Genomic DNA, 25,544 nt, shown 5'->3' with positions numbered 1-25,544 from the left:
GGGAAACGGTGAACCACTTCCTTGTACATTCCTCTGTTACGGCATGGAGCCTTTTCACTTAAACCACAGAGTAAACACCAGAGCGCGTCGATTAAAGTTTAACATCACTATAGAGTGACCGCATCCTTGATCGAGTGCTAAGAATTAAGCACTATTTCATAATCATACGATTATCCAACTATGAATCGAGATGTACTTCCTACCAAAGGCCCAGCTGGGTGGAGTCTTTTTTTTTTTATTTTTTTTAAACTATTTTTTGCACAAATTCTGACTGTAAAGAAAATTGCAGAGATCTATCTATTGGTTTCTAGCGGCAAAAGTGTGACCCTTATTGAAGTATTAAACATATTCCTTACAAAATGCACTACCTTTATTAAACGCAAGTAACAGGCGAAGCCTTCAGGCAATACTTTCAAGGCTTACGTGTACATTCAGAAATAACATCGAAATATGGGAATAAACTTTTATCTCGAATGCCATTTAGGCATTAGCGGTAAGCCAGACGTCTTCCGATCCAGACGGTTTTCTCCGAACTCATCTTTTAAGGAATACCCCATTGTCCTTATCGGCACAATTATTACCGAGTCTATCGTGTTTTATGGCAAATACAGTTTCTAATGCCATGTATAACGTTCAAGTGTACATTATCCGACTCTTCCGGACAACACAAATCACCTTTTCCGATATATTAACTTAGATCCTAGTCAATCAACATCTTGAGCCAGGATCACGTAATACCAATTTGTTTTATCTGGGTCTGCAAGTTACTGTGTGTATTTGTGCAGATGTCAAACTTATATTTTTGGTAACATTATTAAAAGAAGTAACAACAGGCAAATGCATATTCCCATAACTTTTAATGAAACAAAATAAGTTAATAGTACCACATTTCATCCCGTTTCTATAATCATTGACATAAAATCTTAGCTGATAAAATTAGGCTTGTTAAAATGACCAATTTATATATTATCATACTACATAAAGGTTCTTCTGGCTTATTCACCATGTAGATTATTTTCATCTACTGCTAACATCGGGTAACTTTTACCACCGCCATCTCGCACAAGAAAACAACCGTCTCTATCCAAGACTACGACCTGCAAGTCTACACATTAAACACATAACCAGGCAATGAAGGAAACCAAATTTGCCCGTGAAACGAATAACCTAATTTTCACTACGAAGTGTAAATGACACTGGTCACGTACATGGGCCATGTAAGCTGAGTATCTCTCAATATAGCGGTACTTATATGAGTGCAACTCAAATATACAAGATGTGTCTCAGTGCTCAGCTTCTCTACTTCTCACTTTTTAGACATAACGTATACCAATAACACTAACATTACCTTTTAAGGTAAATAAATATAATATTTAACAATTTAATAAAATAATTTATTGTCACATGTTACAGATTAGACCCATTCTTAATGACTTATTGGAAACTCCACATAAAACTGATCATCACTAATTGCTGAATCAAGCACACTTCAAACCCTCCAAATCATTCTCCATGTCGTGAGCATAAATAGCACATCTCAAGTATCAGCCCTGGTATCAAATAAGATTATAAATATCCCCAAAAGTCACACTGACAGCAATCCCATTTCCTAGAAATTCAACTTTAGAACATCCACTTGAAAATGTTTTTTTTCCAAAAAGAAAGACAAATCAATAGTGTAACTGGCATATACAGATACGCAAAATTACAGATTTAAAGCAAAATAATAAATGAAGATACTTTCCAATGCTCCAATTTTATCGCATAAGCAACAATTTTTTTCCCAAACGGGTGGTATTGTTGAATTTGGGTTTAATATATTTTTGTTCATGAATAAGTTTCATGCATGAAACATGCTTAGTCATGTTTTTACAGTGCCATACTTAAAGCCTCAGTAAGTGTCCAGCATATGATGGTCTTTCAAAAACAACCATAAAAAGTTAAATAAAACTGACAAATTCTACAAGTCATACTGTCATTTCTGAAGAGGGTTCACAATTTTTTAAAATCATTCAACTATTTTCAATATTTTTAATTCAAAAATTAATGCTGCAGTAGTAGTGTATTCCAACTAGTGCTTTACAAAACATTACAAATCTAAAATACCACTGTCTCTTACCCTAGAAATACAAGTATCACTTTTAATGCTGCTGTCATTTAAACTTTGACTTTCAGTTGAAGTTTTTTCAACAGACTCGCTCTTATCTCCCTGTATTTCATCATTAGACAACTGAGGTGATGCATCTTCACAGGAGTGATATAGTTCTTGACTGCTTTCTGTTTTACTGGAGGCATGGTACTTCACAGTGACAGTATCAGTGTCGTTGGACCGAGGCTGATCTACAGGTCCTGCTTGTGCTAGCTTACCAAGCTGGTCTGAAGCACTGCTTTTCATAGCTACTGACCTTTCCAGTTTACTTAAATCAGCAGTGACATGTGTTACCTCTGCAGTTGGTTTGCTCTCTGTGCCAAATTTAAAAGGTAAGCTTGGGCCTGTTGATCCATCTTTGCCATCAAGTGAAGGTTTGTGATTGGGTTTACCCTGTCCTAAATTATTATTTACCTGTTCCTGTGTGGAAGTGGCACTTCCATTAGACAGCTCTGAGTCCACAACTACAGTGGTCTGGTTAGAGAGCTCACATGAACCACTACGGTGACGAGATCGGACTGTCCTTGACCCAGTACTGTTGGCACTGTCACTTGAGTCTTTTGAACTGCTTCTCTGTCTTCCATTACTACTCTGGGTAAAAGAAGTCTGCAAAAATTTTGCACTCCCCCTTGATCCCTTGGAAGATCCTGACCCAGAGCGAACATTTTTTGCCTTAGCCAGGGCAGCACTTAGCCGCAAACTGTGAGCAAATGCTGCTGTCTGTTCTTGGTCAGGCTGGTTGCCACCCGACAGTGACCTTGACCTGACCTTGTCTTGACCTGACCTTGAAGGAGCTCTCATAAAAGCTGTCGGACTTGATCCACTCCTACCTCTACGTGGACTGTAAGAGCTGCTGCGTGTCAAACTCTGCACGGTTCTGTTGCTCATTCTGCCACGGGACCCACTAGAATCTGAGGAGGACTTACTAACTGTACTCACCCCTCTGAGTCTGGTAGAACTGCTACCGGACATGTCTTCAAGTGGGATCTCTTCACTATGATTCCCCAGATTCGATCCTACTGAAGAGTTCCTACTGTGCCTTCCACTGTTTCTGCCATTACCTCCACTTCTCTGAGCATCATTGCCTCCATTCACACTGTCATTGAGGTGATAAGCAAAAGCGGAGGGAGATGTAGCATCCACTGCCTCCTCAATGCCAGGAGAACCCTGAGGGGCCTCTGAGGAAGAAACAGTAGTGGGAATACTGATCTCTGGAGTACTTGATGGCATGGGCACGCTTGGACCACTGGAGGTAGCGCCCTCTACCTGCCGCTGTGCTCCACCCATTCTTCCTGCTCTCTGCTGCTGTGATGGAAGATGTGACCTTGATCTTCCTTGGCGTGCTGCATCAGAATGACCCCGGCTTACCCTGTGCACAGATCCTGGTGGTAAGATAATAAGAATGAAGTTCATCTATCGACAAATGGTGACAAATACAATGGAAGCATGCAGCAGCATCCAATTTCTTGCAGCTCAAGTCTTTATGTAAAGTAGACAGGAAGTTTCAATTGCCTTATGTTACATTTTGTGAAACATCTGCCTGAAGGATCTGAAAACCACAGGCAAACTAAGTGTATCTACTCAAGATAACCAGTGAAAGCTAAAGCAACAGTAGCAATATCAATTATGTCTTGTTTTACTATCCTACACAAAGGTGATGACAGTCATTCTACCTGGCCCAGGGATCCCTGTCAAAAGTCCAGCCTGGTTCTGGGCATCAGGGACCACTGCAGGCATCTCCAGCAGCTGAGCTATCATCTGCATCTTACGCTGACGTGCCTTTAGGCGCCCCTTGGTCAACCTCTGTTTGGCTGCCATGCAGCGAATGTGATCATCGAAGATGAACTTTGCCGTCAGAAGAGGAACAGACTTGGCATACCGCGGGGAGGAAGGTTTGTGGAGAGTAACATGAAGAGTTCTACTATCATCCTTGTCTCCACTCACTTCCACATCCTGTAGAAACAGCAGAGGACAAATACCATTATGGTTAAGAAAATTATAATTAGATGATATACCTGAAGGACAGGTTTGATTCACTAAAATAAATTCTTTATCACATACTAGGAATATCTAATATTGCTATTGCTGTTGTTAACCTCCTTACATCTTCAGAGACCATGGCTGATAACTGATGTTACAGATAATGGACAATGCTTGGATTTCAAAGTGCCATTTTGTTTTAACTTGGAATAAAATTTTCAAATAAAAATATATGAATTACTTACAATTTTTTTTTTGTAACTTTGCATGCATTACTTACAATTTTTTTCAAACTTTCAAATCTCATTTGAGCATAGTGAGGTGAATTTTTGACATAAGACCTCCATGAATAAACTATATGTTAATTTCACCTTATCCATGCATTAATATCACTGCATTCAACATTTTCCAAATTATCATCACATCCTGTCACAATATGTGTTATTTCAAATTTCAGAACTTCATTTTACAAGTTATAGATGTTTTAAACATTGTGAGTTTATGCCATAGTTATCAATTACAAATTATTTTCTCAGACTTGAATACAGTCTGTCTTTAAATAAGTCGATGGGAATGATGCTTTTAGCAGGGAGGAAATAACAAGTCAGCTACTCCTATACTAATTACTAGTTGAAATTACCATGTTCCTTTTATATCCTCAGCATGTATTGCACTGTGTGAGAAAAGGTTTGCATTATCAATGATCTCTGTTTTGCAAGCGAGTTCCAGCTGTAAGGACCCCACATATCCAACCACTCCCCTTTCTTGAAGGTTTGGTTACATACCTGTAAGAACCCTACAAACTTGACCACTCCCCATCCTAGCCTCTTTGTGTCTGGCTCCACCAAGATCAACTGTAAGACATCCACCACAAGGAACCGACGCTCTCTTTTACTGGAGGAACAAATACAAAATCTTTTTATATACTTATATAAAATGGAAATTAAGAGAAAGTTTGTTTTTTTTTTTTTGGTTCATTCTAGAAGAATTTTGGTTTTGGTTAACTGTATTATTTTCAGCTTAAAACATATACATGTATGAGAATATTTTGAAGAGGAAAATTTTTTAAAAAACTTTTTCCTTTGTGTAAGTCTCATATTATATCCACTTTTACTCAGCCACTAGCCTGAAGTAAGCATTCAGCTTGTGATTTTTAAATATTTTTTCAGGAGTGCTGATGTAATGAACAACAAAATCAGAAGCACAAACAACATCTACAATATTAATAAAAACTATTTTGTAAAGAAAGAAAAATCTGAGACTCTATATTAAGTGATAGGTTTAGGCTAGTATGCCAATTTAACAGGTGGAAAATCAACCTCTACAAAGACAGTGACCTAAAAATACACTATGCACTTTTGCCTTCAAGACAATACCCCCAGTATAGCTGGTGTACAGAGACAATTTTATTTAAATATAATTATATTAAATTATTTTACTATAATTTTAATATTTGTAGCACTGAAGATACAGTAATGACTACCACAGGTAATTTCACTAATAGCCTAAGAAACAGCAACTTTACGGTCTTTACAACTTCTTGGAAACAGTAAGGAGTACGGGTAAACTTTGATAAAATCATTGCTGATAACAGGTATCGGGGTTATCAAAACTTGTATACACAGAAATGGCACACCACACGAACCCTGAACAAATAGATATAGGAATATGTAAAGCAATTAAATCGGCCCCGGTCAATGGCTACAATGTTTTGATAGGGCTCAGAAAAAATTCAAAACAGTTTCATTTATATGTACAAAATTTCAAGACTTACATCTTAAAATCATGCAAGAGCTCGAGCCAAATATTCAAGCTTACCATGCAAGTCAAGCAATCATGCAAGTCTTCACGCTACCAAACACCTGAATCTGATAAAACCTGTATTCCAAGAAAACCACCAGCTATCTATAGGTCAGTGACTAGTCATTTATTAGACAGTTCAGATGTACTGGGCATGGTGAACAAAGGAGCACATAATTGGGAAATCCCTTGTAGCTACAACAATCAGAGGCCAGATAGCACACAAACCTACACAGGTAGTCTCAGGTTAATACGAAGCATGCAGCCGTTTTTTGGCCAACGATCAACTTTTTAAATGTTCAATAATGATGACATTGCTCAACAAATGTATGCAAATCTTACCATCCCCTGCTGGGTCAATGCAATAAATATACATCTTAGACTTTACATGTCACCATGGTCAGTTCACCTTGACACATTTAGACATATTCACAGAGTAGTAAGTGGCAGTTGTGATGGATATTCACACATTTTAACAGCATTTCATCTTAGCATCATGTTTTAGACAGCTAATTTTTTTTTCTGTATTGAACTCCACTGACTACTTCCCTATGAGCCACATATTTTACCTGCTAGAATCTGTACTACCATGGTTTGGCATTAAAAAATTCATTGAATAATAATGGATCACTTTTTGAAAAGTTCAATTTGGAGCTGATCCTAGTAGGATAAAAGTATCTCATAAAATACCAAGAAATTGCCCTAATACATCACAGATTCATTCCCTCTAATCAAATAGTCATGACCCATGCCATTTTTCTCCTTAACAGCTATTACAAATCCTATTTTTCTAAACAAGTAAATTCTTGGAATTCAATAAGTTTCTTTTTCCTGTTGGTGCAGTGTTTAATACGTCAAAATCATAAAAATGCAAATCCAACACTTGTATAATGGCAGCATTTGTGCAAAAAAAAAAAAAAAAAAAAAAAGGAATCTGAGAGTCCTTCTCAAGAGAAATGATAGTTTGATTGTTTATTATTATCATTATTATTTTATTTCTATTTTTTTTTTGTGTGTGTGTGTGTGTGTGTGTAAATAACAGCTTAAAGTCAATGCTTGTATAATATGTATATTTTAGTCTGAATAGGATGCCTGGAACTCTAATTATGAAACTAAGAATAAGGTGTGTATAGTATGTGCCACAGACTTTTTAGCTTACTGGCCATTCGGAATACCACTTTCTTAAAATGTTCTGGTCTGAATAAAAATTTCACTAAGACTGGACATCTTCTCCCCATTGCATTTTAATATTTAAATATTAGTAAAACCTTAAGACCTTAATTTTGTCAAACTTTTTGAAATTATGTAACAGTTAAATTTCAGAAAAATTAAATCAAATCCAAAGCTGTTTTGAAAACACACACACACACACACACACACACACACACACACACACACACACACACAAAGGCTATGTCTAGCCAATAAATTCACACACTGAGGAAAACATACTTGTCCAAACAAAATTTTACTGGCTGCAGGTTTAGACACCAGTGACAAATGTTGCATATATATATGCATGGATTGAGGTAAAACCATACAAACAAAAGTGATGAGCATTTTGACTGTATATTGACTATGTTACCTGGAAGGCACTTTCAATAAAAGACAAACACATGATCAAAGTACTACTCACTTGTCTCTTGCTATCACTGTACAACCAATCAGGTCACTATTGTCTGGAAAGTGAATAAAAAATTCAATTCATAAAAATATCTGCTTTAATATTTCAAATACTTGTAAACAGTATTCAATTACTTTTATTGCCAATATTGTTCATTCTTTTTTAACAATATTGTTAAATAAAGAAATTGCATTTACGAAATTTATAATCATCTTAATCAATATTTTTTATCCATTGTCACTGTCCCCATGCCATCTGAATTTCATAAGAATAACCATATACATTTGAGCATTTTGAATAACAGGCATTTTTATATTTCTCATACTAAATTCTTCACAGGTTCTTGAGGTACTGATACGTATTTAACTGATTGTATAAGCCTTGCTGAAAAAATACCAACATTTATAAATTTAAAGATGGTAAGTTTCTCAAAACTGAACATGATTTAAGAGTTTAATATGCTGCTCTTTTTTACAAGCACTTATCATTATATCAACATGTCTCCCAATCTGAAGCTGAATAAAATTCCTAGAAAAACTCTTACTCAATGCACTTTTCCTTTAAACAGCTAGATATAAATGCCAACCATTACAAAAGATAGCTGTTATAAAAGCTGCAAACACTTCTAGCAAGGCTAAAGAAGCTGTGCGCATTCAGAAGTGCATGCTTTAATCACATGAAGATAGTAAGCCTGTCTTGATGAAACATCATGATCAAAATGTAACTATCCTAAATTACACTTTATGAGACCAAAGCTTGCAGATTCAATTTACAGACCACAGCTTTTTCAGAACAAAATGGGACTGATATCAAATGGAAATCTTTCTGAACATTCTGAAACATTTAACATGTCACATCTCACCATGAAATTAAATGTAAATTGAATACTTCTCATAACCAAATTCATTTTCCTTCATATTGTTAACAGCAGTGCTATTATCACTTTATGCCTATCCTTACAAGCACCCCCTTTCCCTTACCATAATGTGCTTTATGGTAATCTTTCCTTCATAAAAAATATCACCCAATTGCTGCCTTCGCAAATAAAACTCAATGTGTTTTATTACAATTTGTTAATGTCAAATAAAAATATTTCCTTGTTTCCTTTTGTAGGTCTCATAGATACTTACAGGGGAATATGGAAATATTTAACAAGCACAGTGCTATTTCACACTGATTTTAACATGAAAAATCACAATAAGGAGAAAAAGAAGCAAATAACATCACTCCAAAGGTAATAAGTGGTTTAACTGTTTTTTTGTTTTTTTTTTTTACTTCCTGGTATACCCATATCTTTTTTATAATAGCTCATTTTTTTTCTGTAGATTAGCCAGAACTCTCATCTGTAATCTTAATGGTCTAAATTTATTGTTGTAAGTTTTGTGATACATTTTAAAAGAGTAAAATCTGTACTTGTACTAAAATTGACTTAATATACACATGCATTGTTCTCTGGGTGACAGAGTAGGCCTAAAGATTTTCAGACTTTTCTTGAAATCTTTCAGAAAAAAAAAATCTGGAAAATTTCCTTAAAACTATTAAAAATGTTTTCTCCAATCATAACTCCATAAAGTTGTAAAAAATAGTTATATATAAATATGTTTTAGGACCACAATCTTTTAACTTTTTCATTATGAGAAAAAATTATTTCAGAATGCATAAAATTTGTTACAAGTCTTAAAGGAATTAGACCATTCTACCAGAAACACCAAACAGTTTCAGGTGCCAAAAATTCCATGAACCGTTTTTTCAAGTGGAAGTTGTTAAAATTCCTAAAAATTTCATTGGTTAATTTAAAATCAAACATGGCTAGTCTTGTTAATTAGAATAATCCTCCAATTCAGATGGCTGATATTTTATTTCCTAAAAGATATTTTAAGTCATATTTATCACTAGCAAGACTGTTGTTAATTATATTCACAGAACAGTTGCTGCATTTTTTTCCAAGAAATTAATTTTCAGCATCCTAAAGTGTTAAACAAGGTTAGTGTTGTCATTGATGTTGTGTAGAAAAATGCAAAGATTTTTACACAAGTCATTTTTTTGGAAATTTTTAGATATTACCAAACTGTTGTCAGCTACAATTTTTGTGTACCCAGCATAATACATGAACACACTGAACTAGCCATGTGCTCACACCTGTTAACTGGAAAGTCACTCTTGGTCAGCTAATGTATGCCTGTATGGCCTACATTTGGAACACTTTCTCCCACACTGCATGACAAAAGTAGGGGACAAAGGCCTCTGACCACATCTACAACTGTCACTAATATTTGCTCCCTTTTTTGAGCTTTGTTTCTTACATCTACTGATCATGATTCAATGACAACTGTCAATATACAATCTATATTTACTATGCACCATCATAATACTTCTATCGTCATAATGTAAAAATCTAATGGTGTAAGTTTGTTTTTAGGTGAAAAGATGTTTATGGCGTGTTTTCTGTGAAAACCCAGAATGTTCCTCCTAGAACATAGAACATAGCCCTGGTTAGAGAAAATGACTAAAATAAAAAATCTGAGTCATGGCTCTTCAGTAATAGTCAAACTCACTGAATTATCTTCTTCACATTGGTGTCAAAGCTAAGGAACTTACAAAATTGCACCAATGTTAAGAGTTTCGTAGAAATAAAGAACCAAATCTTCAACATATTTTATATAAAAACCTATTTTAAATTTAAGTCCATTTAATTAGGGAAAAGCTAATTGTGTCCCCAGAAAACAATATGGCAATCAGAGTATAAAGCTAGCTTTCCAGTTGGTTTCAGTGGCAAATTCAATTATTTCCAAAAAAAAAAAAAAAAATTGAAAGCAATATGGAACCATATGTCCTTAAATTTCCTTCGTACAAAGTAACCACAATGGACACCCAACACCATTTCCTCTAAAATACTTCTACTTCCTATTTGCCTCATAAACACTAACCAAGTTCTTAAAAAGCCTTTTCAGGTTTCCACTGGAACAAATCCAAGATAGATATTTGCCACTACCTCTCAAGATGAATAACTTGAATAGGACAGGGTAGCAAATAAAACAGTGTCTATCACAAGAGACATGGTCCATCCTGCTCATAACCTTTTAAATAAGATTTTGTTACCAAGCATCTAAAGCCTTTTATTGTCTAGGGTGCCTTAAAAACATGAATGAAATGGCATGGCTGAATTTTTAATTTGGCTTTTTAAGTTTCACATAAAATTTATGAGCCCAGATTAGTCAGACTTACTGAGGTCCAAAACATCGCCTAGCTTAACACACTCTTCTTGCTGTGTCAGGGGTAACTGTTGTTCCCTCTCCTGGCGCAGAGTAAATGAAAGATCTCGTAGTAAAAAATACACACGTATTGCCTGAAATAAAATAAAAATAGCAAATTACAATTATATAAGACAGCTTTACAAGGTATAAGTGAAGTATTTACTCGGTCAAACTATTTTTAATATAGTTTCAGTATAAATACATAACTGAATCTTAAATACACATTAATCTACTTAAGAGGAAGACACTAAACATATTCGCAGGAAACAATATTGTAGTCAGTGGACAAACCCAGGAGCCATGTCATTTGTTGGTTACACTAATTTATATATTATTGAAAAAAAGTTAAGTTTTATCATTGTAGTTACATCCATCAGGAAAAATATATGCACCAACTGTAAATATTACTTCAAGCCACCCACCCTTCTAGCCTTCTCCACCTCTCCACAAGGTAGCCTCTTGTTGAAGCCTATCCCAGTCAAGGGGGTTCCAGTTGGTGGAAGCAGGATGGAAGCATCCATTGTCAGGTATTCCACATTGAGTGGACGGATCTGAATGATATCACGACAATGCAAGTTTCAGCTAATCATTCTTTTTTTTTTAACCTATTAGGAAGGTACCATCTTTTTATTTAAAAACTTATCATATAAAAACAACAAAAATAAAAAAAGTTCAGAAATCTTGAACTATGTCATACCAAGATTATATTTTTTTTCTGCAGATGACTAATGTAGTTATCCATATTCAGATAGATTAGATACAATATTCCCCACTTCTTTATTTGACTATTTATAAAAGTGTTTTGGATAACAACAAGTTCAACAAAGAAATATATGACAGCAGTTCAAAAACTCTTTAATATCATTAACCATTTCTGGTTTCCTTTAAATTGCCTTTATATACTAATAAAACTTTTTTTGTGAAAAAAAAATATAGCCATTTTATCAAATTGACTAACATAAGTAAATTTTCTCACCTGTTTGTCCCTATATTCATCCTCAAACATGTCTAAAAATATTTCTTCACTCTAAATGTACAAAAATATCTGTATTAACTGTGGTCAAACCTTACTACTTGTAAGCATAGTATAGGTGGACAAATCTGGTACAAAGAGAGCAACATACTTCAACCGTTAACCAGCCTTCAAAATTTCTTTTTATCAAAGGCATTCTCAAACATGCTTTCAATAGCCTTTATTCACCAAAATATGAAATGTAAGAATCAATACACTCAATACTCTTTTTTTATCAGAAATTAGGCATTAATTACAGTTTTAAAATGTCAACTTCTAAGAAAACCTTGAAGTTAGGCATTAAATACAGTTTTAAGAAATCAACTTCTAAGAAAACCTTGAAGAAGTTCCTGAGCAGCAGCATACTCTCTTCCTTGGAGCCCTCAATTATGGCCAGATGTCTGTCTTGGAGGTAGCTGGTGTCTGGGGTGCACACCAACTGCTGGAGTACCAGTAAACACATCTCCAAGGTGGCAAGACGCACTTTACTTCCTGTTAAAAAATACAAAAGAATGGAATACTTATTTAATGATGCAGCTACTACACAACACCACATCCTGAAGAACAAAACATGAGCTTTCTTAAAATGTAGTTTCATAAAAGCAAAATAAGCACTTAGCTTCTTCAAAGCTACGAATTACTTCCTTAACAACAGCACTAGCAAGAGTTTCCTATGAGTCTGGTTGTGCCAAACTTTTTTCAACCACAATATAAATACCTCTCTTCCTGAAACTTGGCTGTGTCCAGATTTAAAAAATACCCAGTCTCATTTCCATTCATACAGCTTACACTCTTTGAATAACTTTTAGAACTATTGGCAGGTTATGCTCAATTCTCAGCAACAGTGCAGATATGCACAGTATCACAAGAGCAATATTCTTTCATACTGATGACAATTTAACCACTGACTTCATTATTACCATTACTATTCAGAGAAAAATTTCATCAGCTGTATTAGAGTAAAATTATTTCTTTTCTTTAATCAAAAGCTTAACAATGAAATAGTTTACCTCCAATATTTTGATGTGTAACTGAGGCCATATTCCTGGGTAGCCTCATTCCCTGATGAAGATGCTCTGTTAGACATTGAATTATTGGAGGTAAGCTATTTCAGTGAATTGTTGAATTAATTGTTTCACAGACAATGCTTTTATACCATCAAATTTTCAGCTCTACTCAAGAGCCTTCCTCAGGACAAACTGGTCATGCGCCGATGATCTAGCGCTGAGATGTATTCAATAACCAGTTATCCTATAAATGTCCCCTACGGCCCCCCAGGCCCAAGAGGTCATCATAGATGTGGGCCAGCTGGTACGTATACATTAGGGGACACTCATAGGATAACTGACCATTGAATATATCTCAGCGCTAGATCATCAGAGCATGACCAGTTTGTCCTAAGGAAAGCCCTTGAGTAGAGCAGAACATTTGATGGTATAAAAGTATAGTCTATGAAACTATTATTTCAACAATTCATGTGTATATACCAGACTAATGAAGTATTTTAAGAAACTATTTCAATATTAAGCTGTTGAAGAAAAGAAATAATTTTATTCTAATACAGCTGATAAAATTCTTCTCTAATCAGTAATGGTAATAATGAAGTCTGTGGTTAAATTACATTATTCTTTCACTTTTATATTACTTTTCAGGGCTCAGACAATTCAACTTTTGATATATATTATTATTTACTTTTCTTTCTAGGAATTTCTAAATAACACTTTTGTAGACATTACTTTGAAGTAATACAAACTTATTAGTAAAGTAAAAATACTGTGCATTTTTTTTTGGGGGGGGGGAGGGAAGCATAATTTCATTATCATATTTGGGTGAAATGATTAAAATTTAATATATCTTCATACTTGACCATATGGAATGATGCTTGCAAGGACTCTAGCAATTTCTAAATAACACTTGTGTAGACATTACTTTTAAGTAATAAAAAACTTCAAGTAAAAATACTGTGCATTTTTTTCCCTTTTTTAGGCGTGGGTGGGGCATCATTTCATTATCACATTCGGGCGAAATGAATAAATATATCGTGACCTTATGGAATCATGCTTGCAAGGACTCACCGTATTGCACACTCTGATTGATAATTTTTAACAGCCTCTCCACCACAATGATGTTATAATGATCTTTCCTCTGAAATGACCAAATAAACAATGAAAATAAAAGATCAAGAAAGGTTGTTAAATATCATTTGCTGTAAAAAGACATCAAAGACAAAGTAAACCAAAGACATGGATCTCTTTCATAATTAAGAAAATATGTTTCCATGGGAACTGCATAAAGAAAGAACTGAAGTGATAATCTATGGCAAAGAGCCACAGCAACAGCAGGAGACCAATAAAGTTATGAAATGAAACAAGATGACAGGTTAGATTTCTTGGAAAACATTTCTAAACCAAAATCACTTTTCTTGGAAAGCAACCTTTCAAATTGCAATGTCATTATGAAGCATTCAGCAATAAAAAATGTCATGATAATATGTTTCTCAGAATGTTCATTTGATCCTGTTGAAAACAAAACCCATTATGTGACATGGCATGCAACTTACCGCTGATCTGTTTGTTGGCATAAGCACCGAATCTAAAAGATCTTGATTAATTCCTAGGGGAAAAAAAACAAACTTACTTTAGCAATTTATAGGCTTAAACTAAGGTAAAATGATATCTCACATTCACCATGTTCATATTTTCAAGAATTCCATATTTGTGAAGAAAAAATTGCATGACAATGATATTTTTACAAATGGGAATAACTAGCAAATAAGAGAGAAAGAGAGAGAGATTTCAATAATTCCAAACAATTATAATCTTGCTTTGAATTACATTCAAAGAAAAGCAGCAATAATGACATCCTACATTTATCAAACCCGATACACAACAAACAGAAAACCTTTATGTCATCACTGCCAGATATTCTCTACTTAGAGAGTGATCACTGAAAAAGCACGTACCAATCAACAGCCATGCATTCAGACAAAAATTTGCAACATTTTTTTCCTTGGACATCATTCAGAGGAAGATGTCTGTAAAACTCGTATGTATTTCCAACACATCTAATAACCCCTCAAACCAATGCATAAGATGAAAGACATGAATAATGTCACTGTCATGTTATAAAATATATACACTTTCAGTTAGTAAAAAATATGGTTTAAAAATATTGTGACACAAATATTATCATACACAAATAAACACACAATTTGAAAATAAAAGGGGGAAAATAATTAGGAAATAAAAGAGTAATTTATAAGACAAATGATAATGAAACAAACCACTCAAAATTTGATATGGATCATTAAGTAAATTGTTGATTTTTTTCACCAGTTAACTTTGTTGTTGCTGCACAATTGAAAATATCTACATTATAAGTCCTAATGCCTGACAATGAGTTTGAAAAATATCACTAAGCCTCCAAAAGATCAATCTTAAAAATAAACCGTCACATAAGCTAACATGTGACTGACTAATATAAGGCAAATTTCTAAAATACATATAAATTTTGGGGCTTGAACAAAGGTGTCATTTTTACCTATTGTAGTACCTGAAAGCATTTTGCAACTACGCTCCCTAACTGCTGCAGACAAAATTGCCAAAATGAGTGGAATTCTTGACAAAGGTGTGAAGAACAATTTGGTGCCACCTTTTTAGATAACATCTTTTAAACTGATGTCTAGCAGTCTTGTTTATAAAGGGTCACTGAGAATTAATATAGCTTACAAGTTATTAGTGATAAAACCTTAACGGAGTGCTTTTAAGAAAATCTGTCCCACCACCCTGTAGTACTCATGCACAGCTATCATTTGCCACTGGAATTTTTTTGATATCAGTCCAGGTAGTAGAAAAAATAATGAATCCTAAATTTCACCCCCAAACCACTGATATGATATCATCAGCAAAATTTTCTTATTTATTATTTTTTGAAGACAAATAATGTCCATGAGTATGATAATACTGTAACAACTACTTTTATATTAAGTCATTTTTTTAAATTTTTTGTTTTTATTTCTTTTTTATCCTGAGCTAACAGGATATATAACCTTAGTATCTTAATACTTTTTTCTCAAGTTAATTCCTCTTTTCAAGAAACCTGTGCATTCAAAATCTTTTGAAAAGGTTCAGGATGTCTTTATCATCTTAAGGATAGACTGAGTAAATATTTAGAAGGTAGTGTAAGTCTTCAGTTGCACTTCTTTAACTTCACTGATATTTTTTAGGTGATAATGGCAAAGTAAAAAAAAAAAAAATCTGGGCCTCTGAATCAAACAAAATGCAAAGGTTTGACGCTTCTTACAGTGGTGAAGACAAAAGTTCTATAATCTCAAATTCCAAAAATGCAGAAGACCTGTAAGTATATTCAGAGGCTTAAGGGCATTTTTATTGATTGTCAAGTGCCAAATATTACTAATGGAAAAGCCAAAATCATAACTTTTGAACTTTGAAGGTCATCACTTGAGAGAGTGTGGCAGAACATTCAATAGAATTTAACAAGTCATGATCACAGCCCTGTGGGGTAGGACCTTGTTGAAAATGATCAATGGTCACTTAAATGTCAGTGTCATTTATCTGTACCTACAACATAAAGTTTATAGATATATTTTGTTGGTCTATCTGATATAAAAATAGGGATTTTCTGGATATGAGATGTCCCACCAACTTATCATATTAATTATATATAAATAATAATAATAATATACCATGCAAATCTGTATAAGAAAAGTAGATGCTATTCACTAATAAATAGGGGACACATCTAGTATCGAAACACAAAATACAGCATCTTTCTTGCTGAACACTGAACATAAACACAGTGCACACTAACTAAAAATTCTACTTGAATTGCAACCCAATACTTAAAGTAAGCTACACGAAAAAATCAATGAAAAAAGAATTGGCAAAGTAAGATGATGGAAAATAAACACATATTATATTTTGTAGAGCTAGAAAAATATACAGTGCACAAATATTAATGACAATGATATCCAAGGTACTAATGAAACATTAGCCCATTTGAATGTATCTAGCATTAAGACTGAGACCTTGAAAACGATATACAACATTTTCTATATGAGAATTAATACATTTCTGGTCATAAAATGCCTACCCAGTAGTGCTGGAATGGTCCGCAAGATGTAAGAAATAATTTTAAAAAATCATTAAGAACTCTGTCAGAAAAACATTAATTTTCAAGTAAAAAATATCCTATTTACATTTAAATGAAGTATATTTCAATAAGTTACCCACCAGCTTATTTTGCAACCTGTAAATTTCATAACTAACTATCCACTTTCAAAACAGGGAAAAAAAGTAATTCATCACAAAAGATGTTGAAAACACTTTTTTTAAGTCAACTTATTCCAGAACACAAGAAAGACCAGAATCGGCAAAAATATATTATTCATTTAAAACAGTATCGAAACTCATTTGAAACTACAGAAACTTTCTTCACAAAAAGAAAAAAAAAGTGTCAGTCTGATAGTGTTTAAAAAGTTCTATTAATTAAATATACATGTATATTTAAGCTTAAACCGAAAACAATGAACACTGTAACCAACTTGAACCAATGATACCACAGTGTTGGCCTGGTATATTTAATAAGAACACTCTATTTAAAGGTACAATAACCACTATCTTGCAACCACAGAAACTTCACAAGTGCACATACCTGTGTTGCTGCCGAGGGCATACAGCAGACAAAGCGCAAATAAAGCTTCGTAGTCATTCTCTCTGCACTCCAGAGCATTCAATATGGCTTCCAAATATGGTCTGAAACATTGAAGGAGGAATGTTTTACCTACTACGCAGCTTAACAGCCTTCCAAATCATTATTTAATTACATTTTGCTTTCTTTTTCAAAAAACATTTTACTTATTCAGACTACACATCATGTTTTAATTTTTCTATTCTTCTGTTGTACCATATGTTGATAAGATTAGCACAAAACAGATTGGTGAAATATAATAATAATAATTAATTTAGAAAAGGTTGCATTTTATGTCAGTGCAAGATAACTGTAACATGCATTCAAGGCAACAGCTGTGTTTGCTTGCTCCTTAGTTTTCTGGTACTGTGATACTTGCCAGGATTTTGTGTTTACTTTGCTCTGACCTTGCGATCAGGGGGTAGTTTTAGCTTTACCTTGTCTTAACTTTTAGACCACAATTTAGCCTATTTCAGTTCAAAATAAACCTAAGGTTGTTCTAAAGTAAATATAACACAATATCCTTCTTATTATAAAACAGGCAAATATTTCCAATCAACTGGACTACACCTGATTTCCCTGGGGTCAAAGTAGACTTAAAGTTTAGACCCATGTTTTCTGAAACAAGACTAAGCAGGTCTTAGTAGTTATCTTGGCCTTACCTCACAGTCATCATTTCTGTTATGGCATACTGACCTACTGGTACATCACAAATTATTATCTATTGCTTGGAGTAAGAGCTATCAGTAGTGTAATTACCTGTTAGCAAGATTGAAGTCAGCCTGCCTCTGCTCTACACTTCCCCAAAGTGGACCAATGGAAGAGCCCAGCAGTTTCTCCTCATCTGTGGAGTTTTGGTTAGGACTAGTGTCGTCTGCAGTGCTCTCTGTCTGGTCTACAGCTGCACTGACAGCTGGACTGGATGTCTCATCTAATAATAATAATAAGAAGTAGAAAAAGAAGAAAAATTTAGGAATTGTATGCAAAAGGTCCTGTACAGCTGTTGTTCAAATGACAAGACTAACTTCACAAGAATGTTTCTGAGATTTGAAACACGAAAATATCACCAACAAGAACCAAGAATCTTCTAGTTAAAAATGTTTAAAAAATTGCTTGATTTTTACTTTAATGAAACTTTTATTGGGTGAAATTACTGAAATAATTAAGCATGTTACATGTCTAAATGTACTTTAGTCTACAAGTTAATAAGGAATACTAGAGTTTATGTAGCATATAAAGTGAGCATAGATTCCCTGTAATGCATATAAACCGCATCTACTAATTTCTTAAATAACTAAAATAAAGTCGACATGCAAAAGGATAAGGCAAAATCACTTGATCAGCCAAAAAAATAGCTTAAAAACCACACCTCCATCAGATTTCTGATTGCAAATTTCACCATATAAGTCTGCCAAATGACAGAGTTAAGTATGAGGTACAGCTGCTGCATGCGCAATGGCATTATTTTCTAAATAAGCATTGGCAGAAACAAGTAGGGATTAGATGTAGCGCAGAAAGCAGAAAATATCTGTTCAAGAATTGGTTTTCGGGAAGTATGAGACAATATTCTTTGGTTTTTCTTTAATTAAACTTAATGACGGTGTATGATCTGGTTTACTGGCAAAGATTTGACATCATATATGACTTTATCAAAAATTCAGTGAACATCCACTGTACATTAAATCAAGCAGGCAAACAAAAAGAAATATTAATGCGACAAATAACACAAAAGCTTGTTGGTTCTAGGGGCAAATCCACTGCATGAGTCGAAGCTGTAAACACATTTTCCTCATCATGTTACATTTGCAAAATTAATTTACCAAAATGGACAGTGAGTGTCTCAGACAACGGGTAAAAAAAAATCACTTTCTAAACTAACAAAAGTTCATAAACCTACCACTCTCTGGGGAGGAGGTAGTGGCTGCAGCATCCCTGTCAGTATAGAATGTGGAGTTGCCTGTCCTGTTCCCACTGTCCTCAGCGCCATCTGCAGGCCCTGGAGAGCCATTCATAGCACGGTTGTTGTCTAGCACCTGGGCAAGTGATTCTGTAGGAGGGATAAATCCTCGGCGGGCGACCTGCAGGGGTAACAAATGCAATCACTGATGGATATACCATGTATAATGTGTGGATTACTCAAAGTGCTTTGGAAAGTTAACTTTATTTTTAAGTGCAGCTGTAAGAAAAACGAACCTGTCAAGTATTGGGTAAATATTGTTCAGTTAGGCTAATGTTATTATTCAACTTACAGATAATACAAATATGAACTAACTGATCCATAGTCAACATAAGGCAAATGATTCAACATCAACAGATATCACCTCTCAGATCAATGTTAAACTATCAGTTTGACTGGTGGTTTAAATCATTCAATGTCCATTCTAAGTTAGATCTGATATGAACAGCTCTTTACTGTTAACTAACCATCTCAGCAGAGTCCTGTGCCTCAGACTGTGGGATGAGAATAGAACAGTCTGCATTGAAGATTATATCTGCTAGTTGTCTCACCAGGGGCGAGTGCTGGAGGATCAGAAATACCTGAAGCAAAATTGGCAAGTGCTTAATAAATTACCAAATCTTTAAAATAAAGGTCAAATGTCATGTGCATCTTCTAGATGGTCAGAATCTTTGCGAAAAAGGCTTAATACGCAGAAACCATCAAAATGTATAATAACACACCAAAGTGGAACTTTCATATTCTGAACCTTCCTAAATTCCTATAATGGCCCCATATAGCACCACACTTATTCAAATTGACTTAAAAACCAGGAAGCAAACAATTTTGATGTAATTTAACATGAAACACTGTATAACCCTGGGCTTACATGTTGGCCTATGGGTTCCAGAAAACTGCAGTTCCTTAAGTACATCTAAAACAGTTTAAGTTAATCAGATGATGGTTATAACTAGGAACTAACTTGGATAAATATGTATTCCTAATATATGACTGGGACACATTCACTCATCATTAGAAAATCAGAAAACTAACCTGAGATAACAAAAACAAAGATACCACAGAGCTCACATGTGGACGTTCATCCTGAAATCAGAAACAGCAGATTTATAATATGGACCTATTTCTCCACAAACTTTAAGCTAAAAAAACTGTAAGTGTCTCTGCTCACAAATACAAAGAGATGGCATTAAGCCAGTTGTTAGAGTGCCTGCATCTGGAGCAGAATGATGTTGGTTGGACCTCGTCCAGGGGCATACCAGTCCTTTATAAACTGCACCTGCTGTCTCCTTGTCACTGAGCACTTATTATTATGGTTGAAGCAGTCACATTGTAAAACCACAACGACACATACTGTAGTGAGGTTTCAATAACCAGACTTAACTAAATTTTTTAAAGTAATAACATTCAAATTATGTTGCATAAAGAAACTAAAATGTACAAAAAAAGATACATCATTTACATAAACATATCTCATATGTTCTTTTTTTACTTACAGTTACATTGCTATATCTTCTTCTCTTTGTTAAAGAATACACATAGAGTGGCAGTAGAAGTCTATTGAGCAAGTGGTCAGTCAGAACAGCATTCAAGGAGTCTATATTCAGGCAGAGAATGTCATTCAGATAGTGTAGGTGGTCCAGATGTTCAGCAACCAGGTCTGCTAGACGGTCTCTGCTCTGGTGACTAAGGCAAAGAGGACACAAAGTGTTTGTTATTATCATATAAATTAATGTATTCAGTGAATGTAGCACTGATAAACTTTTCTCTACAATACAGCTAATCCTGATTCCATTAATGCTTAAATCATCTTATTCTTCACTATAATATGAGTTGTGTCCGTGTGTGTTCAGTACTACAACTTCACTGACAATCATCATTTACAATCATATGTATTCAAACCAACACAAAAATGTTCCAGAGTGATTAATGAGATTTACACAAACACAGTCCAAACATATTTCTTTCACTGCTTCATAACTATAATAGTTTAAGTGTTCTGTACTGTTTCAGTGTTTTAAACTTTATAACAAAAAAATTCAATACTTAAATTCATTTACATTCAATTCAAAAAAAATATATATATATATAGTTTAAACAAGAGTCCCACTTACTCGGCGTCATTTCTAACGCAGTTATTGAGCTCTATTATGTGGTTCCCAATGAACCAGACAAGGTTGGAGAAGTATGGAGCTGCAGTCTTGTCACGGATGTATCGCAACATTGACTTGTCTTCCACTGAAAGAAACAGCTATAATAATTGGTAGGGAAGCAAACAACTTGCTAACTGGTTTGATTCCAGTACCATGCTGCCATGATAATAATAAGCTCAAATACTAAGTGATATCACGAATGCTTATGTTAACTTTTTATTCATTTATCATCATTTCTGTGCAAGTACAATTTTTACAATGACTTTTACCTAACTGTATGTTCTATACATATAGCACTAAAACTACTATAACAAATTAAAATTAGGTTTGTATTAAAGTTTGTATTCAGACAAAACTATAATCAAGGTATATAATTAATTACTTGGTGGATGGTTTAAAATATTCTTATTGTACCAAACTGAGTATAAGTCTTCATAAGTGAAATCTTTTCTTGAACTCACCTTTATACACATTTAGTGTAATAGTGCGAACTGCTATTCTCACCATACTTTCTGAATGGTTGAAAAATTTGATAGCTTCTGTGTAAAGGGGAAAGTCGTTTGTGTGCTAAAAGTAGAAAAATGTACGAATGTTTTTTTCAGGTTAAACTCTTAATACATAAGGGTGAAGTAATAAGAACAATATAAGATTTCTATATAATGTGTACTAGGTGCCATGTTTTTTGCATTTAAAGGACTTCATGGTCAAATGATGATTTTGATTGCATTTAACCTGTATTTGACCTATCTGTTATAAAAGTGTCTTACCTCATTATAAAAGAAGTGGATTGTATGCTTGTTTAATTTCAAAGAAAGTGTTTTCAGAAATGAAATGTAATAAGCCATAACCTGCAAGAGAAATGAAAGTGTGGTAAATCTTGCACATCCTGAAATAACTGAATGTGTGAAAAGGAGAAAACACAACTGTTGGACAAGAATTAATATGATAATTTGATAAAGGACTTCACAATTAATTTATTTCCATTAATTCCTATGTAATAAAACTAATAATGTAATATATGTAATAATACCAATAAGAATATATAAAATGAGAAAATGATTCCTATATTTTTTCCCAGTTGATAATCTCAATAGATAGATGTGGCATATTCTAGCTATCTGTGACAGGAAAAACATTTAGAACTCACCTCTTCATCAGAGAAATCAAATTTGTGCACTATAATTGTGTTGATGTGATTATTAGAAAGCAGGTAATCTGAAATATAATAATAATAATTATAATAATAACAAACTAGTTTCAGTAAGAATTAATAACAAATTAATAATAATAATAATAATAATAATAATAATAATAATAATAATAATAATAATAATAACATTAGTAAGAATATTTTTCTTGCACTTTTTCATTTTGCACAGCAGTGTATATTGAATTAACCCAAAACAAAACAACTGCCTATAATTACAAAACCCTTTAACTGCTGTTTGTCCTTTAGGTTGTGCTAGTACTCAAATCACAAAAAGGATTACAGAACAAAAACAAAATATTCATTTTATGAAACACTATGACATTATGAATTTCACACTTACACAATGATGTTTCATTGCTGATGTTTTCAAATAAAATGTTAAGTGTCTGTAGCAGCTGGACACACAAATACCGCCCTCCTTTCTGGCGCATGTATCTTTGAAAGAATGACAGCATGTTCTTCTCTAAGAAAAAACTAACAAAAGAAAAATATGGTTACATGTTAGATTTCAACTAAAGCTTTTGGTGCCCTTCATGATAAGATAGCAAGATGTTCTGAAATGGAGGAAATGGGTTCAAATATTTGTTCTACATAATATTTCATGCAGTACAAAACTTTCTCTTTTTGTGATTATGAAGTTATTTTTTCTTGCTGTTGTTCATTATCATAACAAGAATTCACTTCTTTTTCGCATGATTTTAAAATCGATTTGTGGTAAATCCACAATAATTTTAAAATTAAATGATTTTAAAATTGATCCTGGTATGTACCTGTTCTGTGTTCCAGAAGACTATAGCTAACTGACCTGACAATTAAGTTGAATAAGAGGAAACCTGTTTCATATTTGATCTGAATTATAGGCTTCTCAACAACTGGCCTAAATACTACCTGTTTCATATTTTACTAATGTGCATATATTGTTAATTACCTTGGTTGCTTGATATAATGTATAAAGGATCTGTCTAATTAACGTCCACAAATGACCACAAGCGTCCTCAAATGTCCACAAGCGTTCTCAAATGTCCACAAGCATAAAATGGTTGGGAAATCAGTTCATTTCTATACATATATTTGAAATAAAAAGGTATTGTAAGTTGGAAAACAGCACATAGTGTTCTAATATGTATGCCTACGGAACAACAACAGAGAGAATGTGGTTGTGTCCACAAGTGACGACAAGCGTTCACATGCGCTGACGATCATCCACAAGAATAAATAGTTGAAAGATCAACAACTAAACAGATATTTATCATACAATGTATTTTGTAAGTATTTTATGATAACACTTGCTATTATTCACACTTTTTGACTGTCATAACAATGCCATTATCTAGAAGACTCCATATGCAAGACACACTCTATCAGGTCTACTAACTGATTTCCTAACCATTTTATGTTAAACCTGTTGGTCTCTTTAATTTTCTATGCCCGTGGACACTTGTGTTGCCTTTTTGGCCCGTGTACACAACCATTTTCTCTTTTATCATTCAGTAGGCCTTCATATTACGATACTATATGCTGTATTCCAACTTAAAATACATTCTCAAATATTTATATATTAATCAATTCCCTAAACATTTTATGCTTGTGGACATTTGTGGACTTCATTTTGGATGTTTGTGGACATTAATAAGATAAACTGATGTATAAATGCCCAAAAATAAAACATGTTAATCAATGTAAATATAATGTATTATACACCTACTCAAATACAGAGCTATCATTCTGGTCTCCCCATATAAGGATCTCAGATATTGATCTCAGTGTCTCCACCAGCATGCTTCTGTTGCCTTCTGTGACTGTCTGGTTCTTGCACAGTACTGTATATAGGAACCTCAATGAAATATCAAAAGAAAGTTTTTACTGCCACTGCCATTTGTGTGTGTGTGTGTGTGTGTGTGTGTGTGTGTGTGTGTGTGTGTGTGAGAGAGAGAGAGAGAGAGAGAGAGAGAGAGAGAGAGAGAGAGAGAGAGAGAGAGAGAGTCGAGTGTTTAAAATTAAATGAATGAGTTTCCACACTAGAATATATCAATCATACATAATGTATACTTACTTCAAATGTTCCAAAGAGTGTGGATTCTTGGGTTTCCAAACACCACCGGAAAGCCATGATCGCGGCCTAGAAAACATCTTACTTCAAAGGATATGGAGTTTCCACTGAATAAGTAAAATTTTGTTTTGTTGTTCATGAGGCGCAGCCTCCCACCTAGCTGGAAGACGCCATCTTGATATTCTAAAGTTCAGCACAGGAAGCTACATAATTTGTTGTGATTTCGGGCTTGGTCAACCAGGTGCCACTTTAAGGCTGATATATCACCAAATATTGAATCAAAAGAGCTTAAAATAATTTATAAGATAAAATTTTATAATATGGACAGAGGCCTGTTCCCGTCTTTGATCCTTTTTTTTTCAAACCATCCCTGTTGGATGAGGCTAAAATTAAGAATCCTTCCGGCATGGAATGAAAAACAAACACGCTTGAAAATAAAGATGCGAAATAATGTCATCGGTTTGGGATGGGGTATTCCAGTAGACCGAATGGGGCATACCTTTTTCTCTCTTTTTTATTATAAACAGCCATTTATCAACGAGCAACATAGCCTAGTCTGTAGGCCCCTATAGGCTGCAGGTCTAGTTTTTGTAACCTGTCTCATATCTGAATTTGTCCAACAAACATCGGAAAAACCTGTCCAAAGAAA

At 34.1% G+C, this 25,544-nt stretch overlaps 1 protein-coding gene across 1 annotated transcript; it reads right to left on the bottom strand.

Moving 5' to 3' along the window:
• Positions 1-840: 840 nt before the first annotated feature.
• LOC106154552 (protein CLEC16A) lies at positions 841-25,261 on the bottom strand. The gene is made up of 23 exons (XM_013528940.3): positions 24,899-25,261; positions 24,551-24,679; positions 23,186-23,319; positions 22,783-22,850; positions 22,403-22,483; positions 22,097-22,202; positions 21,597-21,720; positions 20,979-21,168; positions 20,518-20,568; positions 19,953-20,066; positions 19,426-19,606; positions 18,288-18,459; positions 17,493-17,593; positions 14,380-14,432; positions 13,895-13,964; positions 12,157-12,311; positions 11,784-11,834; positions 11,230-11,358; positions 10,779-10,899; positions 7,566-7,608; positions 4,915-5,023; positions 3,823-4,102; positions 841-3,531 (listed from the first exon to the last, which is right to left on the bottom strand). The coding sequence occupies exons 1-23, from the start codon at positions 24,973-24,975 to the stop codon at positions 2,090-2,092; spliced, it is 3,981 nt and encodes a 1,326-aa protein (XP_013384394.1). The 5' UTR covers positions 24,976-25,261; the 3' UTR covers positions 841-2,089.
• Positions 25,262-25,544: the final 283 nt, after the last annotated feature.

Source organism: Lingula anatina, chromosome 2 (assembly GCF_051362555.1).
Source record: "Lingula anatina isolate TDL-2025a chromosome 2, LinAna3.0, whole genome shotgun sequence".
NCBI lineage: Eukaryota > Metazoa > Brachiopoda > Lingulata > Lingulida > Lingulidae > Lingula > Lingula anatina.
Note: the sequence above shows the minus strand (reverse complement) of the source record. Positions and strands in the feature narration are given on the sequence as shown.

Coding starts and splice junctions, on each gene's coding strand:
- LOC106154552 (XM_013528940.3), bottom strand. CDS start 24,975: ATGTTTTCTAGGCCGCGATCATGGCTTTCCGGTGGTGTTTGGAAACCC. Junction 22,851..23,185: donor CAGCAATGAAACATCATTGT/GTAAGTGTGAAA, acceptor ATTATATTTCAG/ATTACCTGCTTTCTAATAAT. Junction 22,484..22,782: donor TTGATTTCTCTGATGAAGAG/GTGAGTTCTAAA, acceptor TTTCTCTTGCAG/GTTATGGCTTATTACATTTC.